The sequence below is a fragment of the Vanessa cardui genome, chromosome 26, assembly GCF_905220365.1.
Source record: "Vanessa cardui chromosome 26, ilVanCard2.1, whole genome shotgun sequence".
Lineage (NCBI taxonomy): Eukaryota > Metazoa > Arthropoda > Insecta > Lepidoptera > Nymphalidae > Vanessa > Vanessa cardui.
In genome coordinates this window covers 8,958,317-8,978,195 of record NC_061148.1, presented here as the reverse complement: position 1 = coordinate 8,978,195, position 19,879 = coordinate 8,958,317, and the positions used below count along the sequence as shown (strand labels likewise).

At 30.2% G+C, this 19,879-nt stretch overlaps 1 protein-coding gene across 1 annotated transcript in view; it reads right to left on the bottom strand.

The window, feature by feature from the left end:
* The window catches only part of LOC124540847 (pro-resilin-like), a 38,392-nt gene extending 18,905 nt beyond the window's left edge, over positions 1-19,487 (bottom strand). Inside the window, exons 1-2 of the mRNA XM_047118613.1 lie at positions 19,400-19,487; positions 8,941-8,973 (exon numbers count right to left, since the gene is read on the bottom strand). Of these exons, the coding sequence (XP_046974569.1) occupies positions 8,941-8,973; positions 19,400-19,486 (120 nt within the window). The 5' untranslated portion in view covers position 19,487. The remainder of the gene's footprint in view (positions 1-8,940; positions 8,974-19,399) is intronic.
* Between the last annotated feature and the right edge of the window lie 392 nt (positions 19,488-19,879).

Sequence of the window (19,879 nt, the reverse complement as noted above, 5' to 3'; positions counted from 1 at the left end):
GTGTCTACTTCCTTTTATAAATTAGTGTTTGAATAAAAAATACATACACGCACACTAACAAAAACTTCAGCGTATATCGGTGTAATTTGCTAGTCTGTACAAATTAAATCTAAATTTTTATTTCTGATATATATGATAATCAATCGCTGGAAGCGCTTTGGTAATGCTTTAAAATAAATATATTATTAGACGACATCATGCTGTCGGTGATATATTTAATCTGTATTTCTTATAATACTTATAATGGTGGGATTGGAATGTTGAATTATTTGAAATAACAGTCTGATAATGGTATGAATCCTTAACGAAAAACAGTAATAATATATAATAGGTTAAAGTGACAAGGTAGTTCGTATTTGTATGCAAGTTAAAATTGATTATATAATATTGTAACCTAAATAGCGATATAATGGCAACAAAACCTAACGCATTCAAGGGTCAAGGGGTAACCTTGGACGCTCATCAATGTAAGTGAATTATATATAAATTTTGTATTGGTAATAAATGTTTTTGAGGGTCTGTCTGTATGTTATTATCATTAATAGTTTGTTCTTTGGATTGTGTACATTGCCTTATTAAAAAAAAAAAAAACTTTATTCAAGTACAATCTTTCTTGTATTGTCGTTTACAGGAAAAATAAAATTTGTAGATACAATCAGTTCGGAATGAATGAATGACTTTCTGACATTTTGTTGGGAAGAATGTTCAAGCACCTTCGCTTCTTATTTAAAAATGGAAATCATTCATTAACTATTTATGATTATGTACAATTAAATTTATGCATCTTAAAGAGTCGTTAAGTCCACGCTTTTATGTTATACATACACTGTTGTAGGGAGTAATATATCTTATTTATTCATATTTTAAGTATGTTTTACGTTTATTAACTGTCAAAGTTCTATATATCCGCGAGATTTTGATATATAAACAGAGACCTTACCCTAGAAAGTATGTATTCACTATGCTTAGTCGGAAATTTAGGAACTCCTCAATGTAAAAAGTAACACTCTGAATATCCTTCCTATATATTACGATTCTTTTGAGTACGTCTCCACCCACTACTGAATAAGGCCCCCTCTTCCTTAAAGGAGACGGTTGAAAAAGGTTGTGTTATCATTACGCACCAATGTGTGTGTCACATGTGATAGAACACGTGCAGGTTTCCTCACGATGTTAGAATTATAAACACAAATTGTAATTTTCAATATATTTCGCCGTAATCACAACTAGCTCTTCTATTAAGACGTCCCAAATATTATATTAGAGGTCAAATATCATTATGAAGGTTTTAATATACTTTTATCATGAGATTTTTATTCAATGAGCACGAAATTAATTATAAATACAATAGGTGCTTAATTTGAATACGCGACCTTTAATTAAGACGCGAGCTCTTTCTACTGGGTCATCGTGGATATATCTCTAAGGTTGGAATACTTCACAGATAATGAATAATCGAACCTCAGACTTACCCAATAAGGTTTAGAGGTTATGACGTCAAAACACGTCAAGACATATGTTGATAGGATTAAAAAAAGGTTTTGCTAAAGTAGGTAGTCATGACTGCATATTTACGTTTTTTTATAAGAGCATGTTTTTTTTATAAGAGCCGCGCCCATCTGTCTCAATGCGATAAACTCACAGACTATAGAACGGCTTTGAATACGTATTTTTTACAAATGGGTGGAATTGTTAATAGGGATGTTTTAGGTTTACCTAAACCTGCTTTACCATTCACCCTTCATTTCAACCCTCGAGAAGTTAATTAAAATTAGGTGTCTTACATCTTAAACTATCTTCGTACTAAATTTCATCAAAATCGGAGTAGAGAGTTACTTTTTCATTGATAATCGTAGTAGGTGTGGATTAAGGTTATGTCTGAATTATGACGAAGCGTATTGTGTCAGACAAAGTCATACCAACTTACTGGTGTTCACCGTTTTAATAAATAGAGCTATACGGATCTGTGTACGTTTCGTGAACGATTTATTTGTATTCAGGGAATTCCGGGAAGGGTAGCTGGTATCACTACATAGTATAAAACAAAGTCGCTTTCTCTGTCCCTATGTACTTTTGTACACTTAAATCTTTAAAACTACTCAACGGATTTTGATGCGGCTTTTTTTAATAGATAGAGGGATTCGAGAGGAAGGTTTTGTATATAATACACAGATAATATAGTAAAGAGATACTGATAATTTAGCACCCGTGCGAAGCTCGGGCTGTACTTCTATAAACAAAATATATATATATTTTCAAATCAACCTATTTATTTTAGAATTTATCCTGTTATAATATACGTATAATTGTCTATGGTTAAGTAAAAAGCTTTAAATAGTATGTGATAATTTTCAATATAAACAATGACTTTCGCTGCTGACCGTACACAACGATGTAATTTGTCCATCAAGTCGATTCCGTAACAATGACCGCTCATTGCAGTAATTATGCGTTTTGGCTGACATCAGCGTGCCTTCGCGCGTTTATGTAACATTGCGTTTAGATGTACAAAACATTACATAGCATTTACATTGTAATTTTCGAAAAAACGCACAAAATTTAATTCATTCCTGTTATATTCTGTGGAAATATGCATAAAGCTTTGTATTTATGCGGCTTGAGACTGACTGAGAATAATTAAAATATGTGTAAAATTACTAAACTGCAAAAATCTACTATTAAAAAAACAAATGCCTTCAACTAAAATTCCGAAAAAACAGTTCCGAAGAATAGTGCTACCAATATGACGTCATAGATGCTATTTTTGATTACGGATGGATACTATACAATTTTCCCTAAATCGTTAAACATAAACCACGAAAATGATAACACGTAACGTATCTGAAACCGCAGACTTCATTTAAATCAGCATCCACGTGATCTATGATATAATACTCTAAGAAAATAAGTTATAATAAAATTTCACTCGTATTTTTTCATAATATTTAAAAGGAACCTTAAAACCACAAATCCAAATCGCTTCATATATATTCAAGATCAAAAGCAATTAACATAAAAAAATATATCGAGATTCTTCTTTTTTTGAAATCTGTTAAAAATACAATACAAAATGTTCTCAAAGGTAAACAACTTTAAATACCGTCTATTATATTATGATAAGAAACCATTCTATAAACAACAATAAAAGCACAAATATTTTATCGAAAGTCGTAAAGTGTACTGAGAAGAAAAAGTCAATGATATTGATAATAAATGGCTTCAAAGCGATGTAAATGTAATAACAAAAGCGCTTTCCGCTGAATCTGGTTCATAAAGTCATCGATAAACATTGCGTTTAAGATAAAAAGTTATTGAATGGATTTAATTAATGAAATTATGAGCGTGCTTTTTATAACTGATTCCCTTATCCGACAGGAGAAATTCGCATGGAATTTGGAATTGAGTTTCTCCTCATTGTGTTCACAACAAACATTCGTAACATTTATTTCCCTTTCGTAGGATACCAAGGACGTCTATGGGTAATCATTTTGTTACTGGCTAGAACCGGTTAGTACCGGAACTTTGCATGTATTTATAAACTAGCTGTACCCGCGACCATGTACGCGTTTAAAGTTAATAAAAAAAGTAGCCTAAGTTACTCCTTATTATATCAGTTATCTGCCAGTGAAAGTCCCGCCCAAATCGTTCCCGCCTTTCCAGAGATTAGCCGCAACAAACAGACAGACAGATAGACAAACAGACCGACAAAAATTGTAAAATTTTGTTTTCGTATATGTGCCATGTATACACCTACATATGCATTGAGTAAAAAAGGACTATTTTAATATTACAAACAGATACTCCAATTTAGACAAAATCCCTGGGTTATGAAAACCAACAGGTGGTAAGTAAAAGACTGATGGTAAATGATTACCGCCCATAAATATTGGTTATGTAAGGAATATTAACCATTTATTACATCACCAACGCACCACCAACTTTGGGAACTAAGATGTTATGTCTTCTGTGTTTACACTTGTTCACTCACACTTCAAATTCCAACACAACACTACGTATTTTAGGGCATTACTTATTTACTTGCACAGACGGCCTTAAAGAAACAAGAGTATTTGAAAATTGACATTTGTTTACCTTAAATTTGATAGAATATCTTAAAAATAAAACCCCTTTTTTAAATTTAAAAAAAAAGTAATAGTGTTAACTGTCAAAGTGTAACTATTATTATCATGTGTTATGTATATAAACTAATAAATTTTAACACATAATGCGTTGTATGATTTTTAATATCATGCTTGACATTTTGAAAATATAACACGACATTTTAAAATTTTGGACATAATTTGGGAAATAATCGACCAGCCGAAGCATTTTCAAGTAAAATTGATGTCAGGCAGGCAGCCTGTCGTAAAACTGACAAAATAATTAGAGCAAGAATAAAAACCTCAAAGCAATTATTTCTGTGTTCAAAGAAATTATTTTTAATTTCAGTAATGCTGAACAATATTATAAAACATGATAATCTACAATTATTCCTGACTCAGAATCATCAAGATTACAAAAAATAATTCACTATAACATTAAGATAAACATCGTAACCTCAGACTCCAAATATGGCGCTGGTGGTGACCTATCTTTGGCAAAGCCTTGCTTAGTAGACCTTTTGGGCTATAATTATGAAAAAAAAATGGCGTAACTGCTTGGTGTATTAGATCAGAACCCTCATGGTATGACGTATTAAATCATAACTATGCTCAAATGTAGAAATCGATCCAATTTAATCAATAGTTACATGAATTTGTGAATAAATTCCATGTTTAATGTCGGAATTATCGGAACTTTGGAATTAAAATAAGAGTGAGATTTTTTTGCTGGATAAACGCATAATGCGTTTCCCCCACCTGATGTGGGGGGTATGTGGGGCTCGTTCTTTTCGGGACGTCACGGAATCGCTTGCGCACTACCGTGAATCAAAAGAATGAAATTAAAATATAATATTAGTACTTAAGAAGAATAGTGTTGTTTTATGAGTAAATATATATGAATGAAGGAGTATTTGTAGTGCATATCATAGCAGATATATTAGCAAATTGTATGAATTATGTAAGAGTCGAGTTTTTTCATCTTAAGTTATTTTTCGATTGAAATAGACACAATAAAAGTATTATAATTAAAATAAATATAATCATTACATAGTATATAATATAGTCACTTACCGCTCTCTATCCCTATATATGCTTAGATCCTTTAAATTGCGCAATGGATTTTGATAGGGTTGTTTTTAAAAGATAGAGTTATTCGAGAGGAAGGTTTTTGTATGTAATACGTGGATAATATAGTAAAGAAACCGTTTATAATTTAAACATTCTCTACTACTATTTAGTATCAGCATTGCACCCGTGCGAAGCCGGGTCGGGTCGCTAGTTAGCAATAAATGCAGTTTTAATCCAAACTATAATTTCACTCAGATCGTAAATGAATAATGATTAAGGTCTAGTAAAGTTGAATAAACCGCTTGTTAATAACTAGTTACTGAGTTCGATGATCGCTTCAAACTATTTACTTCATTTTGTGAGTGTACGCCACGACATATTATCATTATTGCATCTGACGATAGTGATGCGCTTACATGATATTTGAATATATCGATAAATATACATTTTATGAATTAATTATATTTTATTTCTTACTTTATAAAGTTTAAATAGGATTAGTATTCAAATAATTACAGCTTTACACTCAATATTATCACTAAAGTTTTGAACAAAAATTGTAGTAAAATAGTTTTCAGCATATCATTTAAATCCCGACAACTTAATACATTGATTTATATATCAGATTAGTCATAAACGGTACGAATAAATAAATCTACTATGCAAATTTACTTGGTAGGCGGGGCAGTGTGCAGATCCATTTGTTACCCTATGTGCTCATCAAATTTTCTTCAGTCAAACAGTAATACTTTTAATTATTGTGTACTAGTTGTTGTATTAGCGATGATGGCAATATGCGGTGAAAATTCCTTACTATCAGGTGGTCCGTCCGTCAATCTATATGTACATACATGTATGCGTAATATGTTCTAATACATTAATGCTTTAGTTAATTTACCTCTTCAATATATTTTTTGTCTGCAATGTTTGATAACACTCAAATACCTATTAACAAAGTCATTTAGGACGTTTTTTTCTGTTACATAAAATATATATTACACGTAACAATATAAAAGTTATAAAAAAAGCAATTAACCGAATAATTTAAGCTTTCTATCAATACCGATTGTATCTAACAACTCATAAATTTGAATGACAGTCGATATTATCAATTCCAAATAATCGAGTTGGTATTATCTAAGTCAATTGCTAATCGATTTTTTTAATCGTTAACACATCGATTAAATTGCATAATCTGTTATTACTATTCTTGTTTTTATTTCCGTGTGAAGCCTACTTTACTTGTTATTGGGATGTTTTCTTGAAAATCTGACATATTTAAAAAATAAGTACTGTTTTAATTGACAGTGTCTTATCAAAACTTTTTTTTTGACTGATAATAATCTGTATTTGGCTAGGGTATTGTTATAACTAGGTCTATAGCTCCAAAGGTTTGGATATAAATATATATATATATATATATATTGGTAATGAATGGAAAATCTAAATCATAATACTTTAAACAAAATATAATTTTAACAACCAACAATTTTCAAATAGATACTATTTTTCACTTCTAAAATAACATAGAAAGTTAAAGAGTTTATTTAAACGCAATAATCTTGGAATCTATTAATCTGATTTAAGCAATACTTAGCCTTAGATAGCTTATTTAATGTGCAAGAGTGTAGACAAGGATATATAAAATTACGCTACGACCCACAGCCGCAGGGTAGTACTATCTGACGTGCACAAATATATCGCATGGCAGCAGCAGACTCTTGGTAGTGACTTCGTTATACGTCGAATTACATATATATTTGTACGTAGTATTTAGCCAAAAACCTCCTCTGAAACACGCTGAATATAATGGTGCAAATCATATACTTACTATCAACAATGCTTAAAGTAAAAGTAAAGTAAAGTAACAACTTTTAAATTTCCCACAGCTGAGCTAAGGCCATCTCTCCCATTAAGGAGAGGGTTTGGAACATATTCCACCACGCTGTTCCAATGCGGGTTGGTGGAATGCACATGTGGCAGAATTTCGATGAAATTAGATAAATGCAGGTTCCCTCACGATGTTTTCCTTCACCGCCGAGCACGAGATGAATTATAAACGTAATTAAGCACATATATATAGTGGCCCTTGCCGTGGTTTGAACCTGAAGTCATCGGTTAAGATGCACGAGTTCTTACCACTGGGCCATTTGATTTGAGCTCAATGCTTACTTGCTTTTACAAACTAAATAACAGTGAGCTATACAAATCTTTAATGTAATATTTAGTATATGTAACTGTCATATTAATGTAAGCGTTTTTATATTGATGCTTGTATTGGTCTATGGCCTTACTAATCGTTATAACAATTATATAAATAAAAATATATGTGCGGTATAAAATAATATCAATAACAAGTAATGTAAATACGATTTTTATTGTTTCGGTATTTAAATACGAATCATTCGATGTAACATGTGGGTTAATATTCGAGCCAGCACGATTGAACTTTCTTGTATTTAATATATACTTTATTCCAATTACAAGAGGAAAAAAGCAAAATAAACAACATTTGACATCAAATTGAAGCGATGTCATTGGTCGAGATAGCTCGATAAATCTATGATATTCACTATGGATTTGATTTGATAAAAATTGCGTTTTGGACGTGGAAGTAACTATTATCGGAATTTTTGGAAGTCAAATTGATGTAGAAATATAAGTTAATTCTAATAATTAGAGTCGAGATTGTCCAGTGGTTAGAACGCGTGCATCTTAACCGATGATTGCGGGTTCAAACCCAGACAAGCACCGCTGATTCATGTGCTTAATTTGTCTTTATAATTCATCTCGTGCTCGTGCAGCGGTGAAGGAAAACATCGTGAGGAAACCTGCATGTGACAAATTTCATATAAATTCTGCCACATGTGTATTCCACCAAACCTCATTGGAACAGCGTGGTGAAATATGTTCATAACTTTCTCCTCAAAGGGAGAGGAGGCCTTTAGCACAGCAGTGGGAATTTACAGGCTGTTGTTGTTGTTGTTTGTATAAGTTCATTGTGATAGTGTTGTATATAAAAACATATATCAATAATGTACTCTTAGTAGTGCACAAAATAGCTGAGTTATTAACAAATTATGCGAAATACGTAAATCTTAGGTTTATTTATCTTTTTTCCTAATTTGATTGGAATAGGTTATAATGGAAAACATGTCAACAGTATGCTGACTATTTTTACTAAAATATTAAGAAAAATCGAATCCGTTGGTTTATAATGTTTTTCGAAGAATTTTGTAATTTTATTACCGAACAAAATTAAATTTTAATCCTTTTTTTATATAAATAATATCTTCCTTGCAATTTTCTAATAACTTAGTAAAGTAAATTTAATGATGTTAACAATAATCGATGTCGATAAATTGAGTAACATCACTTAGCGCATCGTGCAATATGTGATGTATGTGACGACACTAACATTACTAGAAACTTGAATTAGCTAGATTAATATGGAAAAGACTGGGACTTATATTTTGTCACAATATTTATGAAAAAAATGTAATTTTTTTTGCTTAATTATAAAGAAAGAAAATATTATCGAGGAGAACAAACAATAAACTTAGTAGTTACACTTTTCCACCATTTTAATTACAGAGTATATCAATAAAGTACAATTAAATGTATATAGAACGTGCTTTCAAATCAACAAATACTAAATTCACTCCTATTGTTAATATAATACTGTATTGATAAATATGTATATCTTATTAATCTATATTTTTTTACACGAAGCTGAAGCTGTCATAGTAGTATATTATTAATAAATTACCTTTCTTATCGAGAAAGACATCTTCGATTCGATCTGAAAAAATAAAAACAATATAAAATTACATAAGTTTATAATATGTATTAATATAGAAGGAATAAAAAAAAATGTCTAGTTTTTCATGTCAATCGCAATTTAAATTAAGAATAAAAATAGTTTTTTTGTTTTATGAAGTAGGTGAGCAAAGGATTGATAAGTTTAATCCATAAAATTTAGAATAGTACGAAATATCATAAACATGTTTTGTTAAAATAAAATAAAAAAATCCACATTTTACTTTTCTACAATTATATAAAGAAGGACTTTAAAAACACTTTTATATCATCAAAAATATTGTTGTAATTAGATTTAATTGATAAAAAGCCTTCTAACAAAGCCCGCGACCAAAATGATTATAATTTTTTCCAAACAGCTCCATCATTGATGGTAGAAAAATATTTAATTCTAATATTTTTATTGTAATTCTTTCAAAATGTTGCAATATATAACAGATAATATAAGTTATGATAGATTTTTTTATTGTGATAGTTTTATTGCCATTTAATTAATTTAAAAAAAAATCATCTCTTTTATGCCTCGCTGTCATAAATTTGAAACAGTAATATAAATCAATTAGAAAACATTTTATAGTATGCAAATTTGTTACGAATACCTATATTATGATTATTAATTCATTTAATAGACAATGATTGTGGCGTTATTTATTAGACATTTGTAGTCGTTAGGATAATAATAATTGTGTCGAAAATGTATATTTAATCGAAATCTTTGCTTAATGGATTTAAAAAAAAGTGGACGTATATTTTCAACTGAATGACAGATGTGAATTGAATTTATAATGACATTATTGTAATATTCATTTTATTGTTTATTGAGTCAAGATCTATGTTTATACAGCCTAATGTGTTTTTTAGAAAGAGGTTTTACATTCGATTTAAATTTATTATAATTTTTTGCACATCCAACCTTGTACCCTTGGATTACTGTTTTTATTTGTTTTACTCCTAAGATGAAATTAACGCGTCTTAAGAATTTTGCATTGCATATTATATTGGCAATTACGTGCATATATATTATGTTTGATTTAGAACATATACTTAAGGTTAAGGTTAGAAATATAATTATATAATGTAATAATTGAAATTATTGTTATGAGTACCACAGATTATTAATGTTGCCATTATTAAAAATACATAAGCAGCGTAAATTCTATTTTTTTTAATTAGATGTTTTCAAAATGAATATGACGACTTTTTAATGTTTATATGAGCTTATTTTAGGAAATCGCAGTTTCATATTTAGTTCAGTATAATATATTTTGACTTCCGACTAATTTATAAAAGGAATTCAAAATTCTATTTTTGAAAATGTTTATGTACCAGCAAAAAAGGGTTTCCGATCTGCACTCGGTTATAGACCACGTGTATAATACAGAAATGTATAATACAATTAATATATACATAGATAAGGATATATGTATGTGAAATATCAGTCGTTCCTTTGATGTTATATGTAATAGCGTGTTTGATATGTCAGAATCGTGATGCAGTTATCTTGTAAGGTCGGTGCATTAGAACGCTTTGCATGAATAGGATTTAATTAGTTAGTCTAGACTTATGTTTATTGGTAACTCACAATAAAAAAAATTATCTTTATTTTTTTTTTGTACAAGTTTCAATAATTGAATTAGCTCGTGCTTATAAGACTTCAAATTAAATACACGCAAAGCTTATATATTAGGTGCCCGCGGCTTCGCGATTTAGGTGTTGGTCGATTTTTTTTTTATAAATAAATAAATAAATAAATATGAGACAATATCACATACATTACTCTGATCCCAATGTAAGTAGCTGAAGCACTTGTGTTATGGAAATCAGAAGTAACGACGGTACCACAAACACCCAGACCCAAGACAACATAGAAAACTAATGGTAATCTACATCGACTTGGCCGGGAATCGAACCCGGGACCTCAGAGTGGCGTACCCATGAAAACCGGTGTACACACCACTCGACTACGATTGGTCATAAAAAAGTAACCTCTGCCCTTTCCTGAAGTTCAAGCTAGCTATACCCAATTTCATCAAATGAGGTTTACTCTTTTACTTATGAACCACAGAGTTACGTTCGTATTTATAATATTAGTTTAGATAAACAATGCTTTATTGACTTTTGATTTTGACTTTAGACTTTAAATAAAAAAAATGCTGATTTTATTAGACGACGCGCACAAAATGAGATGCGAGTTATTTCGAACGCGAAACCTTTATAATTCAATGCTTTTCATCATATTAATTATTACTAAAAGAATATGTATATGTGGGTATGTTCCATAAAGCAGCAATTATTGGTATTGTAGTAATCTTGTTTGAAGTGTGAGTGATCCAGTTTAATTACAGGCGCAAGGAACGTAACATCTCATTTCAAAATCAAAAAATCAAAATCAAAATATACTTGTCTACGTCATTTAACAATTAAGTGAAGCTGCCACCGGTTCGGAAAGTTGATTCTACCGAGAAGAACCGGCAAGAAACTAAGTAGTTACTCTTTTTCAACATTAAAAAAAATACAGTCATGTTAGTTATATTATACAATTATTTAAATTAATATATCCTGCCTGGATGAGATACATTGGTTATGTGAGAAATGGTCAAAACATCATACAGTGCTACTGTGTATAGGCATTATCAGCCCATTTGTCTGTTCGCCTACTGATGTCATTCAATCAAAAAAGGCTGTGTAAATCTACTCCTCAACAAAACGACGATAATACTGTAACCATATATTGAACTTATGACCTTATGTGCAGTGCACAGGTGCACTATAACATATGCTAACAATACTTATGATTACATAAATCCTTGCACCCCGAGTTCTTGAACTTAAGCTTAATACGCTATTGTAAGTATAAATACATATATATATGTACAATGAAGCTTTTTAGTTTGGACAAGGTCGCAGGTTCGATTCCGACTTTGTTCATTTTTAAGATTTCTTTAGGATAATGCTACGGAAGCAAATTAGGGTAAGTTCAATGTTAATTTAATTATCTTGAACTATACTTATCACTACATACTATAAAACAAAGTCGCTTTCTCTGTCCTTAATCCCTATGTATGCTTAAATCTTTAAAACTACGCAACGGATTTTGATGCGGTTTCTTTAATAGATAGAGTGATTCAAGAGGAACTTTTTGTATATAATACATGGACAATATAGTAAAGAAACACTGATAATTTTAAAAGTTTCTAATATGGTTTCGTAAATAAACAAATTCTGTAGTATATTTAGTATCAGTGTTGCACCCGTGCGAAGCCGGGGCTGGTCGCTAGTATTTTATATATGAAGAGTTTGTTTGTGTGGTTGACGTTAATCTCAGCAACTACTGTTCCGATTTGAAATAATTAGTGTTAAATGGCCCAATTTTCGAGACAGGCTATTTACCATCTCACTACAAACAAAAGAATCAAAATAATTAATTACAGAATTTGTAATATAGACGAGTAAAGTCGGGACGAGGAGTTAGTATTCTGATAATCGGAAAGATTCGAAATTGAATTCTTATATTAAACAGTAGGTAGGACTGGTAAATGATTTTATAAGCTACCATATCCATTAAAATCAATGCACGTGATAGATAACTAAAAGACTACAAGTTTCTTTCTTCAGTTCTCTTGTGACAAATATTACACTGGCTAACTCACCCTTCAACGGAACACAATACTATTATTCTGCTTCGGATATGGATTCCAGAGAGGAAACGTCATTATAAAGAAGCCATTTCGCGCGTTAAAATGTTCATTAACGTTACTGCTTCGTTATTTACGTTGCGTGATTAATACGTAACGTTAAAATTACGTTAATAAAGTGTCCGATTACGTTATCACGTATTGCATTGACATTTATCGGACACTGAGAAAGTTTGAACACTATACATCTTATGTAGATAAAAAGTTACTCTAAGCTTAGGTGTCTTAATTATGTATGTATGATACATACATAATCAATACACTTATGTACAACTTCGATTTAATCAGGAACTTATTTTTTTTTTCTTTTTTTTTATCGAGGACTTTTACATATATGTGAGAGCCGAGATGGCCCAGTGGATAGACTGCGTGCATCTTAACCGATGATTGCAGGTTCAAAACCAAATAAGCACCATTGAATATTTATGTGATCTATTTGTGTTCATAATTAATCTCGTGCGCGGAAGTGAAGGAAAATATCGCGAGGAAACCTATATGTGTCTAATTTCATAGAAATTCTGCAACATGTGTATTCCACCAACCCGGATTAGAACAGTGTGGTGGAATATACTCCACACATTCTCCTCAAAAGGGAGAGGAAGCCTAAGCACATCAGTGAGAAATTTACATGCTGTTAATGCATGTAAAAAATGTTAAAATGTAGAGAGACTTAAAGCATACAGCTCGAAAAATAGTAGTACAAGTAAGACTATGAAGATTATTCGGAATATATGTTTGGATAACGAATTAGTATTGAGTATATTAAAGCATGCGCTATTGTGTGACCACAAACTACATTTCGTAATACAAGACCCGGGCTCAACGCAAGCCAAGAATACACAACAGACGTATGTAGTTTATCTTTAATGCAATAAAACCGGAACAGTTGATATTTGCACTTATTAAATTCACTTCTGATTATTTCTACTGTTATAAGCTAGCGTTCTGCTTGCGTCTTCGCTTGCATTTTAATTAATAACTAGCTTATATATAAGCTATATTAAGTTAATTTAAATGAAGGCTGTATAATTACGAATGTTATATTGTCGTTGTTTTTACTTTTATTTGATATGGTGTATCTTTTATATATTTTGAATATGACCTCTGGCAAACAGACAGACATACGAACACAATCAATGATAATTTTACATTAATAAATAGGCTTACGATTAATGTGATTAAATAAAAATATAAAGTTAAGTATAGTGTTACTTATCGAGAAATTTTTATTGTAACAAATAGATGTACGACTTCGAATTGAATTTAACAAAAAGATATTGCTGTGCACACAGACAGACAGAAATTGTAAAAAAAAATGATATATGTACGTACTGTGTTTACATATGCATTTATTAAAAAATGGTTTGTTTTAATATTACAAACAGACACTCCAATTTTAATATATGAATAGATTTGATATTTAATACAATCATGTAAACTGATGGATGGAGAGTTTTCCAAGCACTTTGATGAATATTTTTTAAATGACGTTTACCGAGTCTACGCTAGGTAACTTACTCATACAGTTTTATTTAATGTAATTAGCTATCCGTCTCTTCACACGAGTACAATAAGGGCTATAGACAACTTTTATATCAAAGAAAAAAACAAATCCTGAAATTGCCTGCTATTTTTCTTTATTAAGAAATTCTTTATTAAGAAAGTTAAAATTCCCGACTCTACCATAATACGTATATTTCATAGGTACAAACCTTTCTCTTGGATCACTCTGTATATTGATTCATATTTTATTATTAATCATCTATACTTAATAGAAGATTCATTTCTTAAGGCATCACATCTCAAAAGCGTTTTCATTTGTCTGTCCACAGCAGAAAGACTATTATAATGTAGAACAAATCTTTTTAAGAAGATAATCGTCCAGCTGTGGTATTAACGGGTAATACTAAGTAAATATAGTATATATAATCCCACAAACCTTAACCTTAGTTTATTTTGCACTCCATCGCATAAACAAAGAACGCAGAACGGTCGTTGCGAAATAATCCCACGCCGTACAATTGCGAATGTCGGAGACCAGACGTGTTGAACAAGATCGTTTCGTTTTAGAGAACGTGTTATATTTTCAAAATATTAAAATAAATGGAATTATGTTGTATACTAGCTGTCGACCGCAGCTTCTCTCGCGTTAGGGGCTTGGTTGTCAGGTGTAGCCTATGTCCTTCCTTGGATTTTAAATTTGCTTTACAACAAATTTCATCAAATTCGGTTCATTTGTTTGGTCGTGAAAGAGCGACAGAGAGACAGAGTTACTTTCACATTTATAATATTAGTACAGATTAGTATAGATTTGCGAAATTCCGCAGACATTTTTAACTTTGCCGTATCGTAAATTCAAAATGTTTATAAAAAATACATTGGTAAAAAAGGCGTATTATTCGATACAAGATTTTGTAGATGATAAAAAGTCGTGGAATTAATACCTGTTGACTTCCAGGCAGGATATATTAATTTAAATAATTGTATTAACTAACATGACTGTATTTTTTTTAAATATTGAAAAAGAGTAACTACTGAGTTTCTTGCTGGTTCTTCTCGGTAGAATCTACTTTCCGAACCGGTGGTAGCTACACTTAATCGTTAAATGACGATTCAAAAGTGTTAGTAAAAGCCCACTTGAATAAAGTTTATTTTGATTTTGATTTTGCCGCTTTTTGTCACAGAATAGTTTTTTTTTTAGGAATAATGCACACCTATTAAAGTGTATCAACGGTTATGGACTTATTTTAAAGAGTTGTAAAGCCCACTTGAATAAAGTTTATTTTGATTTTGTTTGATTTTGATTTTATAACTGTAAATTTTAGGAGTTTATCGAATAGGTTTTATATTTTATATAGGTACTTTGCTCGGTAGGGCTTTCTGCAAACCGTCTAGGTACCACTCGCACTTCACACTCTAATGCTAAATATCAATATTGTATTGTTGTGTTCCGGTTTGAAGGGTGAGTGAGCCAGCGTAGCTAGACAAGGCACATAATATTATTATGGGTATTTAATAGTATTTTGTCGCGTTTGACGAGCATTTCAAACGAAATTAACTGAAATATGCAATATTTTTTTATAGATCCATACATTTGTATGGTGAGGATTAGGAAATGATTACTTGTTAATGTGTATCCTATAGATAATACGACGTTAACATTGGAAATCTTGGAAATCCTATATATGCGGGGAAAAGTGTCATAGGCTCGTTTATATTGCATAAGAATCTTTACAAAATAAAAAAAAATGTAATAAACTGTAAGCTAAAGAATCCCTTAGTACTGCATTACTCAATATTTCAATGAACATTAAAAAAATCATTCGACATATAGCTTAGAGGAAAAAGCTCATTACGAAGATAATAGATAACACTTTGCATATCATTTCTATTATTTATTATAGTTTGTTTTATTTTTAAACACAAGAGAAAACTCTTCATCTAAAGGCGAGCTTACAATAATGTATTGCTTAAAATATAGCAAGAAATAATTGTAATACTTTTGAGCCAGCTTTGTTAAAGTAAACCCCTTAAACAATATTTATAGGTAAACTTATAGTATTAAAATTTAAATAAATAAATGAATTTTAAACGATTCACCAGCCAGTAACATTTTTCGTTCTCTAAAATGATTTTTTTTTTAAATCGTAACAATTTTCTAAGTTGCAATCGAGAATCCTCTTTAATTTCCTGTACATCTATCGAATCCTTTAAAATTGGTCTATAAACGTTTATACATTTTTAATATGCATTATTCCCTTAAAAAAATCTATATTGTGACAAAAAAAATCGGCAAAATCAAAATCAAAATCAAAATAAACATTATTCAAGTGGGCTTTTACAAGCACTTTTGAATCTAATCTACTACCGGTTCGGAAAGTAGATTTGACCAAGATGAACCGGCAAGTAAGTCAGTATTTACTTTTTTTCAACATTTAATAAATACAATCATATTAGTCAAATACAATTATATATGTATGAAATGTATTAAGCTTAAGGCTTAAGCTATCAATAAGATTTAAAAAAAAAACGCTGTTTCCTTTAGTACGTATTGTATCTGTGCACCTATATTAGAAAGCCCAATACACTTTCCGTGGAAGGGATCCGTTGATGCATATTCTAGGGACTGAGGTCTATTACTGGATGCATAATTACATTATGCCCTTTTATATAATAATGTCACATCCTGGTCCCTCATAAATAAATCACAGCGAGGACGGGTTACAAATTTATTCATAGTGATTGCCATCTGCAAATCTTCAAGGGCGAATACTTAGCATAGGCAGCAATTGAACTGAAGATTTTAGATCATGAATGTGTTTGTGTGTTACACAATAACGCGGTGATATTTGAAAAGGCTGTTCGAGGCTGTTCGAGGCTGTTCAGAGGTATGGGGACGATGCGAGTGTAGGCTTAAACTAGTTTAGGTAGTGTGAAAGGTATTTCGAAGTGCCTTCGGAGGTAGTCAGTGCCGAAATGTGATAAGCGGTGAAATCAGACTTTCTTAAACCTACAATGGGTTGAACCAGAAACGTCATTTTCATTTTTAGAGACCCCATTAATAAGACTCGTTTGTCTATCCGTACGTCTGTTCGTTTGTCACCAGGCTTTATCTCATGAAAAATGATATTTAACTTAAAATTTTCAATAACGATAAAAAAAACAGAATAAAATAAATATTTTTAAGGGGTGTTTTTTTTTGCCGTTTTTTATAGATATGATATGAAAACTTCGACCGTTAGTCTTACATACATTTGGGTTTTTATCAATTTATAAATTTGATTACTACAGACAAAATAGTTTAATATAAAATTAAAAATACTCTGAATCTTAGACTTATTATCTAGTCGTTATCAATAGTAAAAAAACTAAAAAACATTCAGCTACGCTTTTTTCGATTTTCTTTTTTTAAACGACTTTTTCAATTTTGATACGTATTAATATGATATTTCGATTTGAGATAAAATTCGGCTACATGTATGTACATTAATTCGTATTAGAGCAGCGCGGTGGAATTCCAAAGCTTCCAAGGAGAGAGGTATTAACCGATCAGTGGGACACATACAATCTACATTACTTTACTTACATTAATAAATTTTCGTGTATCAATAAAGTATCTACAAAATCAAAATCAACAATCATAGAAATTCTTAGGAATGTTATATTTTATTTGAATTGACTCCTTTTCAAAATAAGACGTTTAAATTCCTCTATGTGACTCCAATGGATACTCGTGTGTAATAAATTTATTTCAAATACCTACTTATGTGAGTGGTAAGAGGATACTTGAATATAATATATTTTAAATTTAGAATTGAATAGATTTAATTTTCGTCTTCGTCTAATCGTGACACACGAAATTCGTTAAATAGAGTTCGCGTGCAAGGAAATAATATAAATGTTTATTTTGTGTACTAAGGAGATGTATAAAGATTACATTTAATTAATGGCTGTATATATTTTAACATTTGCCAATAAATAAAAAAAAGTTTTAAAGTTTGAAATTTCTTTCAGAGTATCAAATTAAATTGTCTTTATGTAAGGACATAATATTAATTTAAATATACAATCGTTACATGTAAAAAATATAAATTCTAAATAATTAATATATTTATAAGTATTTTTATTTAATAAAACAGTCAAACTGGTAGTTAAAAACTTTATCGATTATTGTATAATTATTTTGACGTTGAAATTATAAGTAGGTATTAATTATCAAAGCACAAATATACCCGAATGCCAAGACCACCTATAAACTACGTCGCTATAAAATGTATAAAACGTACAGTTTATACCAAAATATATTATAATAAATATATATTTAAAATTAAATTATTTTAATGAATACGCTAAATGTAACCGTCAAATTTTCCCGCGTATTCTGTTGCAAATAAAAATGGCGTTATGAATAGTCCTTCCCGCCAAATTTTATCTTTGATTGTGAAAGTTCGTTATTTTGACAAATTTATTGATACCATATCATCACTAAAAGTTTATAGCTTTTTTATTATTTATTTAGACTGAAATGCTGAAAGTGACAGTTACAAAAATGTCATATTTAATCTATATTATTATAAAATTTTTTTTTTGATTTGTACAATGAGTTGCGATATCTTAGGTTTGTTTTTAATACGTTATCTGTTAAAGAATTATGTGGGAAAATTTGAACTGTATCTTGCGTATTACAAAGACATTATTGTTTCGTCTAGTTTAGTTTGATTTTAAATAAAGCCTTACCATGTGAAATTGTCGCGCTCAAAAACAATTTAATTGAAAATTGTAAAATAATAATATCTAAAGAGTTGTAATTAAAAAAAAATAAAAATTGTTTACGTAGTCTTTTATCTTGCCGACGTTCCGTTTAAGGAATTCATTTACACCATTAAAACGGTTACAACAAATTGACGTCTCATTTGAATAAAGTCGATGAAAATTTACATATATTACAAGCGCAAAAACATTATTCTCTCTATTAACTGCCTATGAAATAGCTTGTCTGGATTCAAGGGTATTTAGCACAAAAATTAAAAAAAAGGAATATAATTAATAAATCATGCATGTCAAAAATTTTGAAAATAGAACATAATTTATTATTTATAAATAAAAACTGTTACGTTTAAAATAATCGCGATAGTTCACGAATACTTCAACGTTTAACACATACCAAGTTGCTGATAATGGCAACACTAAATAACAATAAGTAAATATAATCACCTTTATTTTAATCCGTAACACAAACACAACACACACACGCGTGTAACAACGTGTAACGTTCAACTGAACTGCGTGAAAGGCAACCATCTTTTATAATATTCCTGACGAGACAAGGATGCGTATAGAGGGGAATTCTTCCGGAAGTTTTTTTTTTAATAGATTAACTTAGATCACGATGCCTCTAAGAAGGTTTAATGTCTTAATTGTCATTTTATGATTAGAAAAAAAAATTGCAATGAAATTCGAATACAATTTTCCGTTTTTAAAAATTATTTATTATGTATGTATAATATTACGTTTTGAATTCGATTTTTAAAATATTTTTTTCTTTGGAATTATAAAAATGTATTAATGCTTTAGTACTAATAGAATTTCTCACTAAATTTATTATATGTTTTTAGAGATTTTGTATGATTCTGAAATATGAAATAGTGGAAATTCCACATTGCTATTCTTCAGTGGGCATTGAAGTTACAACCG